Source organism: Pogoniulus pusillus, chromosome 33 (assembly GCF_015220805.1).
Source record: "Pogoniulus pusillus isolate bPogPus1 chromosome 33, bPogPus1.pri, whole genome shotgun sequence".
In the NCBI taxonomy this organism is placed as follows: Eukaryota; Metazoa; Chordata; class Aves; order Piciformes; family Lybiidae; genus Pogoniulus; species Pogoniulus pusillus.
Window position 1 is genome coordinate 12171899 of NC_087296.1, and position 18465 is coordinate 12190363.

Genomic DNA, 18465 nt, shown 5'->3' on the forward strand with positions numbered 1-18465 from the left:
CAGAAGAAGGGGACACAGCCTTAAGCTGTGCCAGGGGAGGTCTAGGCTGGATGTGAGGAGGAAGTTGTTGGCAGAGAGAGTGATTGGCATTGGAATGGGCTGCCCAGGGAGGTGGTGGAGTCGCTGTGCCTGGAGGTGCTGCAGCCAAGCCTGGCTGGGGCACTTAGTGCCATGGTCTGGTTGCTTGGCCAGGGCTGGGTGCTAGGTTGGGCTGGCTGAGCTTGGAGCTCTCTTCCAACCTGGCTGATTCTATGATTCTCTGTGGAGCTGTGTTTTATGCACTGTAAAAGCTTCTACCATTATCCCTGCCCTAGATGACCCTGCTTTGGCAGGGGGGGGTTGGACTTGATGATCTCTGGAGGTCTCTTCCAACCCTGCTGTGATTCTATGCCAGTGCTTCTGCAGGCCATGCTGCTAAAACAAGGCTAACACACTGAACGTGTTGCCAGTGACCTGGATTTTGCTCCCATCTCTGCTTGACTCCAGGTGTCACATAAGGACACAGTTCCTGACTTCCAGCCTTCTCCTTGTAGCTGGCAGAGGACTGGCACAGCATGGGGGGAGGCAGCCCTTGCTTCTCAGCTGCAGGTATAATGAGAGGGCAGCCAGAACTGCAGGACCTGACTTCTATCTCCAAGCATCACAGAACCACGAGTCCAATCCTCAGCCTGACACTGACCAGTCCTTGGCTAAACCATGCTCCTCAGCATTACATCCACCCCTGAACAGCCCCAGGGATGGTGAGTCCAGCACCTCCCTGGGCAGCCTGTTTCAGTTTTCAGTTTCTTCTTATTTCCAACCTAACCCTCCCCTGGCTCAGTTTCAGGCCATTTCCTCTCATTCTATCACCTGAAGAGCCCAACCCCCACCTGGCTCCATCCTCCTTTCAGGGAGCTGCAGAGAGCAATGAGGTCTCCCCTCAGGCTCCTCTTGTCCCAGCTAAACAACCCAAGGACCCTCAGCTGGACCCTCAGGACTCCTCACCAGCCCTGTTCTCCTCACCCTCCACCAGCTTTGCTGCCCTTCTTCAGATCTCCTCTACTCATGTTTCAGCCTCCTGCTCTCAAACCACCCACTGACATTGCAAGCAAAGCTTAGGCCTGGGGTCATAGGAAGCTCCCCCCACTCAGAATCACAGAATCACAGAATGTGAGGGGCTGGAAGAGACCTCCAAAGCTCATCCAGTTCAAACCCCCTGCCAGAGCAGGGTCATCCAGAGCAGATCACACAGGAACACATCTGGGGAGGTCTTGAATACCTCCAGAGAGGGAGACTCCACAGCCCCCCTGGGCAGCCTGTGCCGGGGCTCTGTCATCCTCACAGGGAAAGAATTCCTCCTCGTGTTCACATGGCACTTCCTACACCTCAGCTTCCACCCCTGCCCCTTGTGCTGTCACTGGCATCACCCAGCAGGGCTGGCTCCAGCCTCTGGCACTCACCTGCACATCTTTATAACCACGAATGAGGTCACCTCTCAGTCTCCTCCTCTCTCAGCAGCACAGCCCCAGCTCCCTCATAACAGAGCTGTTCCATTCCCTTCATCATCTTTGTGGATCTGTGCTGGACTCTCTCAAGCAGTTCTATGTCCCTCTTGGATTTGGAGGCCCAGAACAGAACAGAGTACTCCAGATGTGGCCCTGAGGAACAGGACCTGGGGGTCTGGGGTGAGGAAAAGCTCAACAGGAGCCTGCAGTGTGAGTGCAGCCCAGACACAACCCTGTGCTGGGCTGCAGCCAGAGCAGTGTGGGCACAGGGCAAGGGAGAGGATTCTGCCCCTTGGCTCTGCTCTCCTCACACCCCACCTGCAGTCCTGGGGGCAGCTCTGGAGCCCTCAGCACAAGCAGGACATGGAAGTGTTGGAGCCAGTCCAGAGGAGGCCACCAAGATGCTGAGAGGGCTGCAGCAGCTCTGCTGTGAGCACAGGCTGAGAGAGTTGGGGCTGTGCAGCCTGGAGAAGAGAAGGCTTGGAGGAGACCTTGGAGTGGCCTTGCAGTATCTGAAGGGGGCTGCAGGAGGACTGGGGAGGGACTATTGACAAGGTCTGGTAATGACAGAATGAGGAGGAATGGGTTTGAACTGGCAGAGGGGAGATTGAAACTGGATGTCAGGAAGAAGTTGTTTGCAGTGAGGGTGGTGAGACACTGGCACAGGTTGCCCAGGGAGGTTGTGGAGCACAGAAGCACCCAATGTGATCTTTGATCACATTCTATGCTTCTGTGCTCCACAACGTCCCTGGAGGTGTTCAGGACCAGGTTGGATGAGGCTTTAAGTGATTTGTTCTATTGGGAGGTGTCCCTGCCTATAGCAGAGGTTTGGAACTGGCTGATCCTTGAGGTCCCTTCCATCCTAAACCATCCTGTGATTCTAATCCCCTTGCTAGTCAGGGAAGCTGCTGAAGAGCAATTTCCAGCCCTTACTTCCTTTTTTTGGCAACAGATGCTGTTAGAATTAGATTCTCAGGACAAAGAGAGTCTCCTCCAAAAAGCAAATTGGGACTAATTAATCAGTCTTTGCCTACCCAGTGCAGTGTCTCATTGTTCTTTCACCACTACACCATCAAATGATTCCCTGCATGTTCTGTGAGGGGATCATCCAGACCAAACAGCTGAAGAGTTGTCTGAACTTCAGCTACTTTATTGCACTTTCAGCCACCAAAAAAAAGCCCCCACCCCAATGCTCTGAACACATGAACAAGTGGAGGCTGGCAAAACCCACCTGGATGCATTCCTGCCTGCCCTGCCCTAGGTGATCCTGCTCTGGCAGGGAGGCTGCACTCCATTTGGTCACTTCCAACCTCTGGAGATGCATTTTCTTTACTGGAAGGGTCCCAGAGCACTGGAACAGGCTGCCCAGAGAGGTTGAGTAGTCTCCTTCTCTGGAGCCTTTCAAGGCCTGTCTGGATGTGTTGCTCTGTGACCTGTGCTAGATTGTGTGGTCCTGCTCTGGCAGGGGGGTTGGACTGGATGATCTCCTTGGGTCCCTCCCAACCCCTAACATCCTGTGAGCCTGTGATCTTGAGAAGGGTCAGCCATAACTTAGGGAATCATAGAATCATTGAGGTTGGAAAAGACCTCTAAGAAGTCCAACCTTCTACCCAGCACCTCCAGATCATGTCCCAAAGTGCCACCTGGCTACAACCTCCCTTCAGGTAGCTGTAGACAGCAATGAGGTCTGTCCTGAGCCTCCTCTCCTCCAGGCTGAACACCTTCAGCCAATCCTCATAGGGCTCTTGCCTCCTCCCTGCTCTTGGACCATCCAGCCCTATCCAATCAAGCAGACCATGGCACTAAGTGCCTCATCCAGTCTTGAACACCTCCAGGGATGGTGACTCCACCACCACCCTGGGCAGCCTGTTTCAATGCCACTTAGCTTTCAATTAATTGGCTTAATGGGATAGGTTTTCAAGGATCAAACAGCCCCAATTAAACATGAAACCAATAACTCCTTGCTAATTACACTCAGCAGCTTTATGAAGTGCAGCAAGGCAGACAGCATCAGCCAGCCCCAGCTGTTCCATGCTTGCCCACACAGCTTGCTGGTATGAATTCCTCCTGCTCCTCTCCCCTCTCTGCTCTCTCATGGAGAGCTTCTCACATAATCATAGAATCAACCAGGTGGGAAGAGACCTTCAAGATCATCAAGTCCAAGCTATCAGCCAGCCCTGTCCAACCAACCAGACCATGGCACTAAGTGCCCCAGCCAGACTTGGCTTCATCACCTCCAGCCACAGTGACTCCACCACCTCCCTGGGCAGCCCATTCCAATGCCAATCACTCTCTCTGACAGGAACTTCCTAACAACATCCAGCCTAGACCTCCCCTGCCACAGCTTGAGGCTGTGTCCCCTTGTTCTGTTGCTGGGTGCCTGGCAGCAGAGCCCAACCCCACCTGGCTACAGCCTCCCTGCAGGGAGCTGCAGGCAGCAATCTCTGCCCTGAGCCTCCTCTTCTGCAGGCTGCACACCCCCAGCTCCCTCAGCCTCTCCTCACAGGGCTGTGCTCCAGGCCACTCACCAGCTTTGTTGCCCTTCTCTGGACACCTTCCAGCACCTCAACATCTCTCTGGAATGGAGGAGCCCAGAACTGGACACAGAACTCAAGGTGTGGCCTGAACAGTGCTGAGTACAGGGGCAGAAGAACCTCCCTTGTCCTGCTGGACAGAATAAAACCATTAGACACTGCAGCAATTGCTGCTTCAGAGTTGGGGCAACATGAATTGAGGCTTCCAAGGTGAAAAATTCTGTAAACCTGATCAAGTTCTGTTCTACATTTCTTGGGATTGGGATCATAAAACAACCCACCACAGACCTGCTCTTTCTGAAAATCCTTTAGTCACAGATCCTCACCTGACAGGTAACCACTAAGGAACACAAAAATAGAGATAAAATGATAGAATCATAGAATTGAGCAGGCTGGAAGAGAGCTCCAAGCTCATCCAGCCCAACCTAGCACCCAGCCCTAGCCAATCCACCAGACCATGGCACTAAGTGCCCCAGCCAGGCTTGGCTTCAACACCTCCAGGGACAGCGACTCCACCACCTCCCTGGGCAGCCCATTCCAATGCCAATCACTCTCTCTGACAACAACTTCCTAACAACATCCAGCCTGAACCTGCCCTGGCACAGCTTGAGGCTGTGTCCCCTTCTTCTGTTGCTGGTTGTCTGGCAGCAGAGCCCAACCTCAGCTGGCTACAGCCTCCCTGCAGGCAGCTGCAGACAGCAATGAGCTCTGCCCTGAGCCTCCTCTGCTGCAGGCTGCACACCCCCATCCTGTCACTCCCAGCCCTTGTCAAAATTTCTGCTAGTGATGACTCAGGACAGAATCTGTTCCACTCTTATCTACTCCTAGTTCTGAAAGGAAAAATAAACCCCAACATCCAGATTTTGTCCCCCAGCATTATCAAATTGAGGAGCAATAGCAGCAGAGAGTATGTTTCCCTCTCTTGTTGTTGTCATTAATTAAGCCCCATTTGCTGCTCCTGAATTGCTGTAATTTAGCTGTGCTGGATGGGTGTGTCAGCAAGTGATGGAAGATGGATCAACAGCTGCAGTCATGATGAAAATGATGGCAGCACATCAGAGGGATTGCAGCTGCTCACTTCATGCAAATAAGAGTCACTCCACAATGACTGTAATTACACAGCATGTCAAACAACAGGGCTGGAGTGAAAGCAGAGAGCATGGAATTTAGACAGCCCAAGGACTGCCAAGTTCATGCTCTTCAGTCCCTAAACTGCTGGTTAGGGACAGGAGTTTGTCCTTCCCTCAACACAGGAAGGACATGGATCTGATGGGTGGGTCCAGAGGAGGGCAGGAGCTGTTCTGCTATGAGGACAGGCTGAAGGAGCTGGGCTTGTTCAGTCTGGAGCAGAGAAGGCTCCAGGGAGACTGTAGGGCTGCCTTCCAGGAGCTGAAGGGGCTACAAGGCTGCAGAGGGACTGTTTGCAAAGGCCTGCAGTGATAGGATGAGGGCAATGGTTGGAAGTTAGAGATTTAGACTGTGTGTTGTGAAGTAGTTCTGCACCACGAGGGTGGTGGAACAGTGGAACAGGCTGCCCAAGGAGGTAGTGGAGGTCTCATCCTCAAAGATACTCCAGGTCATACTCAACAAGGCTCTGAGCCACCTGATCTAGAGGATGATGTCCCTGCTGACTGCAGGGGAGTTGGACTGGATGAGCTTTGGAGACCCCTTCCAACTCAAACCACTCTCTGATTCTGTGGTAACAGGATTCACCTTCTGTCAGCAGAGTCACAGACACAGAGAAGTCTACAAAGTGTCCCTGGTGCAGTCTCCTGGCAGCATTGCAGCTGCCAAACATGGTCCCTGTCTGCATCGGGGCAGACCTCATTGCTCTCTACAGCTACCTGAAGGGACACTGTGGAGAGGCTGCTGCTGGGCTCTGCTCACAGGGAACTGGAGACAGAGCAAAGAGGAATGGCCTCAAGCTGAGGCTGGGGAGGTGTAGAAGTTAGATCCCATTTTGTGCATAACACAGTTGGTTGCTAAAGCTTCTTACTGCTCTTATGCTGCACAGTGATCCCAACTGTATAAGCAGGCAGTAAATCATCTTCCTCTCTGCTATTAGGAATTCCAACTGTTTTCCCTCTAAAGTCTGCTGACAAAACCCTGTTCAAATTGCCTTGGAGAAAAGATGACTCCAAGGAGACCTTAGAGCAGCCTTACAGTGTCTGAAAGGACCTACAGAAAAACTGGGGAGGGAGTTTTTGGGTGTAATGGGACAAGGGGCAATGGTTTTGAGCTGGGAGAGGAGAGATTGAGACTGGAGAGTAGGAAGAAATTCTTTAGAGTGAGGGTGATGAGACACTGGCACAGGTTGCCCAGAGAGGCTGTGGATGCTCCCTGCCTAGAGGTGTTCAAGGTCAGGTTGGATGAGGCTTTGAGTGACCTGGGCTGGTGGAAGGTGTCCCTGCCCATGGCAGGGAGGTTAGGACTGGATGATCTTTAAGGTCCCTTCCAGCCTAAACCATTCCACAAATTCAGGGCCATGACTCCTGGTAAAAATGGTACCTCAAATGCTTCCCATATCTCATAGATGCAACCATAGGCAGTGGAGTTGCTGTCCCTGAAGGTGTTGAAGCCAAGCCTGGATGGGGCACTTAGTGCCATGGTCTGGTTGATTGGCCAGGGCTGGGTGAGTTTGGAGGTCCAACCTGGCTGATTCTATGATCATTAAATCACTGACCCAGCATGGCAGCTCCTCAACATTGCTGAGCTTACCTGAAGTCACAGGCTGTAGTAAGTTCTGCTCCTCCTCCAAAAGCTTTCCCTTGGACTAGTGCAACACTGATCAAAGGCAGCCTAGAGAAGAGAGTTCTGTGAGCAAAATTCAGGCTTTGGACATTTTTCCTTTGCTGCTTCTTAGAAATGACAAAAGGAATTCAATCAAACCACCTCTAATAGTAGAACTGGAGAAAAAGACTCTGCTCCAATTCATGCCAATAACCACATCTCGGTGGGTAAGGAGCACAAACCCAATTCCACTTCTTCTCTAATTGTGTCCCCAAATGAAATAGCAAGAAGAGCTATTAAATAGAATCAAAGTAAAGGAAGATCAGGTACTGGGTGCTGTGGAAAACACCTGCTAGAGCTCAGAGCTAGAAAGCTTGCCCCTAAGGCGTGACAGGACAGTGGCACAAGCCTCAGCCCTAAGCCAGAACACCACAGAAAGCAGCAGAAAGAGAGACAAAGCCTTGAAAGGCTTACCTAAAGCCAATGAAATTTAGCAGGGTACCGTCAGCAGTTCCCTCAGAGTGATACCATCTCAGTCATCAGCAGCACTTTGTTTTGAGGACAAGCCCATCCTCTGAGGACGGTGACAATCTGTTACCTCTGATGGTGTTTGCATTTAATCACTCTCAGGGTATTCAATCATGCTCAAGGTAACTCAAAGGGCAGAGGGATGGAAGAGGATGAGGGAGAGCCACGTTGCCCACTGCCACTGTGAGCTGAATAGCAATGACCAGTGACAGGCAGGAGAAGGTAAGTTGCCTAAGGAATGAAGTTGGTGCCAGAATTTGCATGCTGATAGTTAGAGTATCACAGTATCACACAGTATCACCAGGGCTGGAAGAGACCTCACAGATCACCACGTCCAACCCTTTAGCACAGAGCTCAAGGCCAGACCATGGCACCAAGTGCCACGTCCAGTCCTGCCTTGAACAGCTCCAGGGACGGCGACTCCACCACCTCCCCGGGCAGCCCATTCCAGTGTCCAATGACTCTCTCAGGGAAGAACTTTCTCCTCACCTCCAGCCTAAATCTCCCCTGGCACAGCCTGAGGCTGTGTCCTCTTGTTCTGGTGCTGACCACCTGAGAGAAGAGAGCAACCTCCTCCTGGCCACAACCTCCCCTCAGGTAGTTGCAAACAGCAATGAGGTCTCCCCTGAGCCTCCTCTTCTCCAGGCTAACCAATCCCAGCTCCCTCAGCCTCTCCTCGTAGGGCTGTGCTCAAGGCCTCTCTCCAGCCTTGCTGCCCTTCTCCAAACACCTTCCAGCACCTCAACATCTCTCTTCAATTGAGGAGCCCAGAACTGGACACAGCACTCCAGGTGTGGCCTGAGCAGTGCTGAGCACAGGGGCACAAGAACCTCCCTTGTGCTGCTTCAAGGTATGGCCTGAGCAGTGCTGAACACAGAAGGAGAAGAACCTTCCTTGTCCTGCTGGCCACAGTACTCAGGTGTGGCCTGAGCAGTGCTGAGTCCAGCAGCAGAAGAACCTCCCTTGTCCTGCTGGCCACACTGCTCCTGATACTGGAGGCAGAAAAGAATAAAATGATAAAGAGTAGTTATCTTCACAGGGCTCTGGGCAGAAAAAAGGCCTCTGTCACAGATGGATTTTAGAGAAATGTGATTACTTAAGGGAAGCTAAATCTAAAGGCAAAGGGGAGCAGAGTGTTCTCCAGAAGCAGCAGATGGCAGAACTGAATGCAGCCCTTTAAGAAGTGGGAAGATGAAAGAACTCTACCTGTGTAGGCTGCAGAAGCTGCTCCTGCTTGTTTTTAAGAGCTACCAATTCCCACTGAGTTACACAAGTGAGCTTCAGACACTTGCAATGCTTACATTTCCTTAACCCCAGGTATCTCCTGGCCCTCCACATATTAAGTCTACAGAAGTTTTTTTTCTGTTTCAGCCTCTGGAAAGCCATAGAATTATGAGATGGGTTGGGTTGGAAGAGACCTCAGAGATCATTTCCATGCCAGCTGTCTGAATGCTACACCCACAACCCACACAAACATCCAAGGTAGCAGCTCATAGAATCACAGAATGGTTTGGGTTGGAAGGGACCTTAAGATTGTCTAGTTCCAACTTCCCTGCCTTGGACAGGGACACCTGTCCCTGAGAAGAGGAGGCTCAGGGGGGACATCATTGCTCTCTACAACTACCTGGAGGGAGGCTGTAGCCAGGTGGGGTTGGGTTCTGCTGCCAGGCAACCAGCAACAGAACAAGGGGACACAGTCTCAAGTTGTGCCAGGGGAGGTCTAGGCTGGATGTTAGGAGGAAGTTGTTGTCAGAGAGAGTGATTGGCATTGGAATGGGCTGCCCAGGGAGGTGGTGGAGTGGCTGTGGCTGGAGGTGTTGAAGCCAAGCCTGGCTGGGGCACTTGGTGCCATGGTCTGGTTGATTGGCCAGGGCTGGGTGCTAGGTTGGGCTGGCTGAGCTTGGAGGTCTCTTCCAACCTGGTTGATTCTATGACTATGACCTCTCAACTAGACTTAATTGTTCAAGGCCTCATCCAGCCTGGCCTTGAACACTTCCAGGGAGTGGCCATCCCCATCCACTCTGGGAAACCTATTCCAGAGTCTCACCACCCTCATACTGAAGAACTTTCTAAGCTCCAGTCTAACCCTGCCCTCCCTCAGCTTCAAACCACTTCCCCTTGTCCTATTGCTACACACCTCTATGAAAAGTCCCTCTGCAGCCTTCCTGTAGGATCCCTCCAGGTACTGGAAGGAAGCTCTGAGCTCCCCTCAGAGTCTTCTCTTCTCCAGCCTGAACACCCCCAGCTCCTCCAGCCCTTGGATCATCTTTGTGGCCATTAATCTAACAGTTGCAAAATCTCAGGGTCTAATTTAACTCCAGAAATACCTGACTAAGAGGTGTGAGTACCAGGGCTAGGATTAAACATGCAGCCTTCAAACTATTTATGGATGGATGGATTTAACTTCAAACACCTTGTTAAAGAGTTAGCCCAAACATATTTCAATCCTAATAACTACTTCATAAGGAAAGGTAAATCAAAGTTATTACCTCATCAGCCTGGTTAAGGTGTTTTGCATAAACATGCACATATTCATCCCATCCTGCAACAGAGGGAATGAGAAACTCTTAAGTAATCCTAATGGGGAGCAATTAAAGACACAGATGAAGCAGAGAGGAGAACTCAGTTGGGGTTTTTCTCTCCCTGTCAGCTTCCTCTTCCCCAGACGAAACAACCTCAGTTTCTTCAGCTGCTCCTCACCAGGTCTGTTCTCCACACTCTTCACCAGCTTTGTTGCCCTTCTCTGGATCCTCTTCAGCCCCTCAATGTTCTTCTAGCAGTGAAGGACCCAAAACTGAACCCAGTATTCTAGGTGCAGCCTCATCAGTGCCAAGCACAGTGGGATGAGCACTGCCAGGTCACCATCAAGCCATGTCCCTAAGCACCACATCTCCACAGCTGTTCAATCCTCTCCTATGAGGACAGGATGAGAAAGTTGGGGCTGTTCAGCCTGGAGAAGAGAAGGCTCAAAGGAGGCTTTAGAGAAGCCTTCCAGTACCTGAAGGGAGCTGCAGGAGGGCTGGGAAAGGGACTCTTTACAAGGGCTTATAGCACTAGGACAAGAGGCAATGCTTTGAAGCTAGAGCAGGGTAGACTTGGGTTGGACATCAGGAAGAAGCTCCTTACTATGAGGGTGGTGGAAGACTGGAACAGGTGGTGAAGTCCCACCCCTGTAGTCATTTAAGGTCAGGCTCATTGGTGCTCTGAACAATTTGATCTCCTTGGAGATGTCCCTGTTCACTGCAATGGGCTTGGACTAGATGACCTTTACAGCTCCCTTCCAACCTGAGCCATCCTGTGAACCTATGCCAATTGCTACACAGAAACCAGAGGACTCAGTTTCATCACACTGAAGGTCTGCTTGCAAACATCAGCACAGGCTGATGCCTAAGAGGCTGTCACTTATCACTGCAGCCACCTCCTACACTCTTGAAGACCACTAGCAGCATTTCCACCCCAAACTGAAGGACAATCCATGCTGTCTGCCTTTATGCTAAGCCCAAAGCCCACACAAACATCCAGTGTAGCACTTTGCAGATGTGGACTTACAGAATCACAGAATGCTTTGGGTTGGAAGGGACCTTAAAGATCATCTGGGTTTAACCCCCACCTGCCACAGGCAGGGACACCTCCCACTAGCCCAGGTTGCTGAAGGCCTCATCCAGCCTGGCTTTGAATGCATCCACAACCACTCTGGGCAAGCTGTTCCAGAGTCTCACCACCCTCATACTAAAGAACTTCTTCCTAATCTCCAGTCTCAATCTCCTCTCTCCCAGTTCAAAGCCGTTGTCCCTCATCCTGTCACTCCCAGCCCTTGTCAAAAGTCCCTCCCCAGCCATCCTGTAGCCCCCTTCAGGTACTGGAAGGCTGCTCTAAGGTCTTCTTGGAGCCTTCTCTTCTCCAGACCGAACTAAATCAGCTCCCACGCTACAACCATCAGGATGAAGCCTCCAAGAAAGCTATTTAGAGAAAGTAATTTTCCCCTTCCTCACAGCAGAGTTCTTGCATTCAAACTGTCTCAATTCACACCCAAACCCAAAATGGTAATTAAAGATTAATGCCAGAGCAGGCCAGTTTGATAAATGCAGATACAGCTCAGCATACAAGAACAGTTCTTCATATTCTCAGGTGGTAGATTACTGTGGATCAGATGGAAAAAGAAATGCCTGCAGAGGAAACAGCCTGGCAAAAAAAAATGTATAGTTACTGGAGTCCTGCCTAGCACAGCCTTCAAACCTGCCTGATAAGAAAAATAAGGCTGCTAGTGAGAGTATTTTATCTGAATAAGAAAGGTGCTTGCCAGAGTCTAGTGGAATAATCAAATGTTCAGCTCTAATACTGTCCTTAGAGTAGAAAGAAATCTCCCAGGCAGAAAGTGAGCTCCAATGCAGCATGCACTAGATGGGGAAGAAAAGGATTCATAGTTTGCAGTGAGGCTAGGGGAGGCAGGGAAGCAGAAAGTCACCTTCACAAAGCAGGAATCCGGACCACTGCCTCTTTTTGCTGTAAGAGCTTAGAGTCCACTTTCAATCCAGACAGGATAAAATTTCCAGCCCATCTCCAACTGCTTAGAAGTCACAGTATCACAGTATCACAGTATCATCAGGGTTGGAAGAGACCTCACAGATCATCAAGTCCAACCCTTTACCACAGAGCTCAAGGCCAGACCATGGCACCAAGTGCCACGTCCAGTCCTGCCTTGAACAGCTCCAGGGACGGCGACTCCACCACCTCCCCGGGCAGCCCATTCCAGTGTCCAATGACTCTCTCAGGGAAGAACTTTCTCCTCACCTCCAGCCTAAATCTCCCCTGGTGCAGCCTGAGGCTGTGTCCTCTCGTTCTGGTGCTGGCCACCTGAGAGAAGAGAGCAACCTCCTCCTGGCCACAACCTCCCCTCAGGTAGTTGTAGACAGCAATAAGGTCTGCCCTGAGCCTCCTCTTCTCCAGGCTAACCAATCCCAGCTCCCTCAGCCTCTCCTCGTAGGGCTGTGCTCAAGGCCTCTCCCCAGCCTCGTTGCCCTTCTCTGGACACGCTCAAGCATCTCAATGTCCCTCCTAAACTGGGGGGCCCAGAACTGAACACAGCACTCAAGGTGTGGTCTGAGCAGTGCAGAGTACAGGGGCAGAATGACCTCCCTGCACCTGCTGGCCACACCATTCCTGATGCAGGCCAGGATGCCACTGGCTCTCTTGGCCACCTGGGCACACTGCTGGCTCATGTTCAGGCAGGTATCAACCAGCACCCCCAGATCCCTCTCTGTTTGGCTGCTCTCAGCCACTCTGACCCCAGCCTGTATCTCTGCATGGGGTTGCTGTGGCCAAAGTGCAGCACCCTGCACTTGGAGCTATTGAACACCATCCCCTTGGACTCTGCCCATCTGTCCAGTCCTCTCTATGCAGCTTACTGACTGATCCTCTTTTGCCTTGGTGTTCTCACTGGAATAGTCAGTTAAATCTTTGGGTGGTTAACTCCTCAAACTGGAAGTGGCCACGAAAAAGAAAAGCAGCAGGATGCCAGTTACTACACCTGCAAACAGAGGTGTAGGAGCAGCACTGGCAGACCTCCCCCTCCTGCAGCTGACAAAGTGTTCTTTCATACATTGCTCTGAAGCACATAGCCCCACAGAGAGCTGCAGCAGGGTGAAAGCTGTCAGGACAGGTGGCATGAGTGCAGAACTGCCACCAAACTCTGACCTCTCCAACCCCACGGTCACACGTGTGTGGCTCACCTGACTGGACTGCAGCACGAGAACTGCATCTCTCCTGCCACTTTATGCAGGGCCAAAGACAGTTTTGTCTAAACTGAAAGCTTTCTGCAACAGCAGCCAGACTGTTTGAAGTTGGCTTTGAGAAATGATTGCTTCAGTCATAGTTTGGGTTGAAAGGAAACTCCAAAGGTCATCCAGTCCAACCCCCTCGCAGTCACCAGGGACACCTTCACTAGATCAGGGTGCTCAGAGTCTTCTTGAGCCTCACACTGAATATCTCCAGAGAGGCTTCAGCTACCTCCCTGGGAAACCTGTTTCAGTGTTCCACTGCCCTCATGGTGCAGAACTTGCTCCTAACATCCAATCTAAACCTGCCCTTCTCTCATATCAAACCACTGAGCTGGGGAGCTGGGGGTGTGCAACCTGCAGAAGAGGAGGCAGGTTTCAATTGGATGTTAGGAACATGGCAGAGCTCATTGCTGGATACAGCTACCTGAAGGGAGGCTGTAGCCATGTGGGGTTGGGCTCTGCTGCCAGGCAAGCAGCAACAGAACAAGGGACACAGCCTCAAGATGTGCCAGGGCAGGTCTAGGCTGGATGTTAGGAGGAAGTTGTTGGCAGAGAGAGTGATTGGCATTGGAATGGGCTGCCCAGGGAGGTGGTGGAGTGGCTGTGCCTGGGGGTGTTGAAGCCAAGCCTGGCTGGGGCACTTAGTGCCATGGTCTGGTTGATTGGCCAGGGCTGGGTGCTAGGCTGGACTGGATGAGCTTGGAGCTCTCTTCCAACCTGCTTGATTCTATGATTCTATGATTCTATTCTATGATTCATTGCCTCTCATCCCATCCTTTGCAAACAGTCCCTGTGCAGCTTTCTTGTAACCAATTTCAGGTACTGGAAAGCTGCTATTAGGTCTCCCCAGAGCCTTCTCTTCTACTTGGATCTGCTTCTAAAGGTCAAACAAGTGAAGCACAGTTTATGTGATGTGTAAATTCACCAGACACTGCTCTGAGAAGCTGAAATGACATTAGGAAAAGAAAAGGCTGAAAAGCCTAAGTAATGCAGGAGTTGAGAGTTATGAGTCAATTACCAGAGCACTTAAGCCATGCCATAAAGGGGCTGCCAGGAGGGGTTTTTTTCACCCATTAAGAACTCCATGCTGTGACTTGCATGTAAAATTGTAACAGAAGCAAACTGCAGCATCTCTGGCTGAAAAGGATCACAGAAAGCTCTATTTTTTTTTTGGTCCAAAAACTACTTGCCTGGGGGTTGGACATTGCTTTGACAGCATTCAAATCTGATCCTGAGCAAAAGGTGTTTCCTGCACCATAGATGATAAGGCCTTTGCCATCCTTCCAGTTTTCCAGTTCAGTTACCTTCTCCTGGAGCTCTACCATCATAGTACCTGTCACAAGAGAGGAGAAGCAACCTTTTAAACAGGGAACTATTATCACTGTCATTGTTTTTCACCATCAGAACTAAGTTACCACTGATAAGTGGTCATCCTGCTAGAAAGCAGCTCCACAGAGAAGGACCCTGGAGTGTTGGAGGGCAGTAAGTTATCCATGGGACAGCAACGTGGCCCTGTGGCAAATAAGGCCAATGATATCCTGGGGGGCATCAAAAGCAGTGTGTCCAGCAGGTCCCCTCTACACTGCCCCAGTGAGACCACACCTGGAATATTGTGCCCAGTTTTGGGCTCCCCAGTTCAAGAGGGACAGGAATACACCAGAGAGAGCCCAAAGGAGGCTATGAGGATGATGAAAGGACTTGAACATCTCTCCTGGGGCTGTTTAGTCAGGAGAAGGCTGAGAGGGGATCTGCTCAATGTCTTGTCTGAAGAAACTTCCTAAGATCCAGTCTGAACTTACCCTCCCTCGGCTTGAAACAATTCCCCTTTGTTCTATCTCTAGAGACCCTTATGAGAAGTCCTTCTCCAGCCTTCCTGTGGGATCTCTGGAGCTACAAAAGGCCAAGAAGAATTGAAAACTGTTTAAAAACCTCCAGCCAAAGTGGTCTGAAGGCAGCCCACCAAAGGGGTTAGAACTGAAACTCCCTCCCTAAGCTTGGCTCTGGGACAGTCAAGTGTCTGTGCCATGGACAGAGGCATTGAGTGCAGCCTCAAGGCAATGCCAAGCACAACTCCAGGCTGGGCAGTGCCTGGCTGGAGAGCAGCCCTGAGGAGAGGGACTTGGGGGTGCAGGTGGAGGAGAAGCTCAACAGGAGCCAGCAGTGTGCACTTGCAGCCCAGAAAGCCAAGCAGAGCCTGGGCTGCAGCAGCAGCAGTGTGGCCACCAGGGCCAGGGAGGTGATTCTCCTCCTCTGCTCTGCTCTGCTGAGACCCCACCTGGAGTACTGCATCCAGTTCTGGAGCCCCTGGGACAAGAAGGATGTGGAGATGCTGGAGAGTGTCCAGAGCAGGGCCAGGAGGATGCTCAGAGGTTGCAGCAGCTCTGCTGTGAGCACAGACTGAAAGAGTTGGGGCTGTGCAGGCTGGAGCAGAGGAGGCTCCCAGGTGACCTTCTTGTGGCTTTTCAATATCTGAAGGGGGCTCCAAAAAACCTGGGGAGGGACTTTTGAGGCTGTCAGAGAGTGCCAGGAGTGGGGGGAATGGAGCAAAGCTGGAGGTGGGGAGATCCAGCTTCGATGTTAGGAAGAAGTTCTTCAGCAGGAGAGTGGTGAGAGGCTGGAATGGGTTGCCCAGGGAGGTGGTTGAGGCCCCATGGCTGGAGGTGGTTGAGGCCAGGCTGGCTGAGGCTGTGTGCAGCCTGCTCTAGGGTAGGGTGTCCCTGGGCATGGCAGGGGGGTTGGAACTGGCTGCTCCTTGTGGTCCCTTCCAACCCTGCCTGATTCTATGGTTCTATGATTCTACAAATAAGCCAACGAGGCTCTGTGGTGGTGAGTGGAAAGTGGATGGTGAAAGCCATTTGCTACACTCAGAAGTGGAGGTAACAGTGGCCTGCTGACTTCAGAGCCACAGAATGGTTTGGGTTGGAAGGAGCCTTAAAGACCATCTAGTTCCAACCCCCCTGACATAGGCAGGGGCACTTCCCACTAGCCCAGGTTGTCCAAGGCATCATCCAACCTGGCCTTGAGCACCACCTGGGAGGGGATATCCACAACCACCCTGGGCAATCTATTACAGAGTCTCACCACCTCCATACTGAACTTCTTCCTAAGATCCAGTCTAAGCCTCCTCTCCCTCAGCTTCAAACCATTCCCCCTTCTCCTGCTGATAGAGTCCTTGCAAAAAGTCCCTCTGCAGCCTTCCTGTAGGATCCCTTCAGGGCAGCTCTAAGGTCCTGCAGGTGCCTTCTCTTCGCCAGGCTGAACACTCCCAGCTCCCTCAGCTTGTCCTCACAGCAGAGCCTCTCCAGCCTTTGGACCATCTTTGTGGCCTCCTCTGGACTCACTCCAAAGCTCCTTATGCTGGGGACCCCAGTAAATTTGTCCCCTTCACTAAATCCAGCTGGGCTAATGACCTGTTTGAATCTTAATTACAACCTGACAATAACTGCTTTAACATCAACTCCAGGGACTCAAATGACCACCACTATTATCTCTCTCCTGCAGGATGACTTCCTTCTCCTTTATGTTCAACTTCAGTCCAGCAAGAGCTCAAACTGGTTCCCACCAGGCTTCAACTGCCATCATTAGCACTTTGTTTCCAGAGAGACCATTTCCAACAGCTGGCTCAAAGATTCCAATTAAGAAAAGAGAAGCAAAAAGAGAAAGGAAATAAAACCCCCTAACAACCTCCACACTGCTCTTTAGCAATGTGCCCACGCATTTGATTCTGCTTTTGGTTCCCTGAGTTTGCCCAGGCTTAGAATAAACATAATTCCTTTGAGACCTAAAGCTGCTGTGCAAAGTAAATGCCTGGCAAATAGGATTTCTCTCAACAGTTTAATGATGTTTTGCAGCTTTCTAAAGGAACAGGACATGTATATATAGAGTCACATCTGCCACCAGCCAGAAGCTCTGAGACAGAGAAGCAACAGAATTTATTGCAGGAGGCTGGCTACAGGTTCTGGCTGATGGAATCAATTAGGTTCTGCTGGGGCAGCTTAGGGGTTGTGCAGCCCATCCCTCTCAATGCTTCTCCTGACCAACCTGGTGGCCTTCTGTGAACAGGTCACAGCATGAATAGATGAGAGGTGAGCAACTGACGGCATCTACCTGGCCCTGAGCAGGACCTCTGACACTGTCCCACACCACATCCTGGTCTCCAAGCTGCTGACACATGGGTCTGAGGGGTGGAGCACTGATGGATGCAGAACTGGCTTGATGGCAGCACACAAAGAATGGCTGTCAGTGGCTCCATGGCCAAGTGCAGGCCAGTGACAAGCAGAGTCCCTCAGGGATCAGTCCTGGGACCAGGCTTAGAACCATAGAATCATAGAATCAAGCAGGTTGGAAGAGACCTCCAAGCTCACCCAGACCAACCTAGCACCCAGCCCTGGCCAATCAACCAGACCATGGCACTAAGTGCCCCAGCCAGGCTTTGCTCGAAGACTTCCAGGGACTGCGACTCCACCACCTCCCTGGGCAGCCCATTCCAATGCCAATCACTCTTGCTGTGAAGAACTTCTTCCTAGCATCCAGCCAGAACCTGCCCTGAGGCAGGCAACTTGAGGCTGTGTCCCCTCGTTCTGTTGCTGGTTACCTGGCAGCAGAGCCCAACCCCACCTGGCTACAGCCTCCCTGCAGGCAGCTGCAGACAGCAATGAGCTCTGCCCTGAGCCTCCTCTGCTGCAGGCTGCACACCCCCAGCTCCCTCAGCCTCTCCTCACAGGGCTCTGCTCCAGGCCCCTCCCCAGCCTTGCTGCCCTTCTCTCAACACCTTCCAGCACCTCAGCATCTCTCTGCAATGGAAGAGTCCAGAACTGGACACAGCACTCCAGGTGTGGCCTGAGCAGTGCTGAGCACAGGGGCACAAGAACCTCCCTTGTCCTGCTGCCCACACTGCTCCTGAGCCAGCCCAGGATGCCATTGGCTCTGCTGCCCACCTGGGCACACTGCTGCCTCCTCTTCAGCTGCTCTCTGCCAGCACCCCCAGCTCCCTCTCTGCCTGGCTACTCTCAGCCTCTCTGGCTCCAGCCTGTAGTGCTGTGTTGTTGTGGCCTGTCCTGAGTCTGTGAATATCAAAACTCTCTAGCAGAGGAGCAGAGTAAAAAGCACACTGGAGCTTTGTATTGGAGAAGCAGGAATCTTATGAACTGCCACACTGAGACTCCCCACAGCACATTTTAGTGGCTCTTAGACAGCAAAATGGAGCAATGCTCCCTACAGGGCTCCACACACTCCCCTAAGCCAGGACTGCCTGATCCCATGGCTCATTTACTAAACACCAATCAGAGCCTGCAAAAAAGGCACAACTCTACACTTCCACATAGCTCTGTGTTGCTACTGGAGCATCTACTTCCCATACACCAATAATTTATTTTCACAGCAGCTCTATAAGAAGAGATAATTTTACAGACC

General features: G+C 51.6%; 1 protein-coding gene across 5 annotated transcripts in view; it reads right to left on the reverse strand.

The window, feature by feature from the left end:
* Nucleotides 1-18465, reverse strand: part of ECHDC1 (ethylmalonyl-CoA decarboxylase 1) — a 39337-nt gene that overhangs the window by 2523 nt on the left and 18349 nt on the right. For 4 of the 5 annotated variants that reach the window (XM_064170415.1, XM_064170414.1, XM_064170412.1 and 1 more), the window contains exons 3-5: nt 14244-14386; nt 9766-9818; nt 6737-6817 (exon numbers count right to left, since the gene is read on the reverse strand). In XM_064170415.1, coding sequence (XP_064026485.1) covers nt 6737-6817; nt 9766-9818; nt 14244-14386 — 277 coding nt within the window. The remainder of the gene's footprint in view (nt 1-6736; nt 6818-9765; nt 9819-14243; nt 14387-18465) is intronic. The other variant, XM_064170411.1, reaches the window with a different exon arrangement.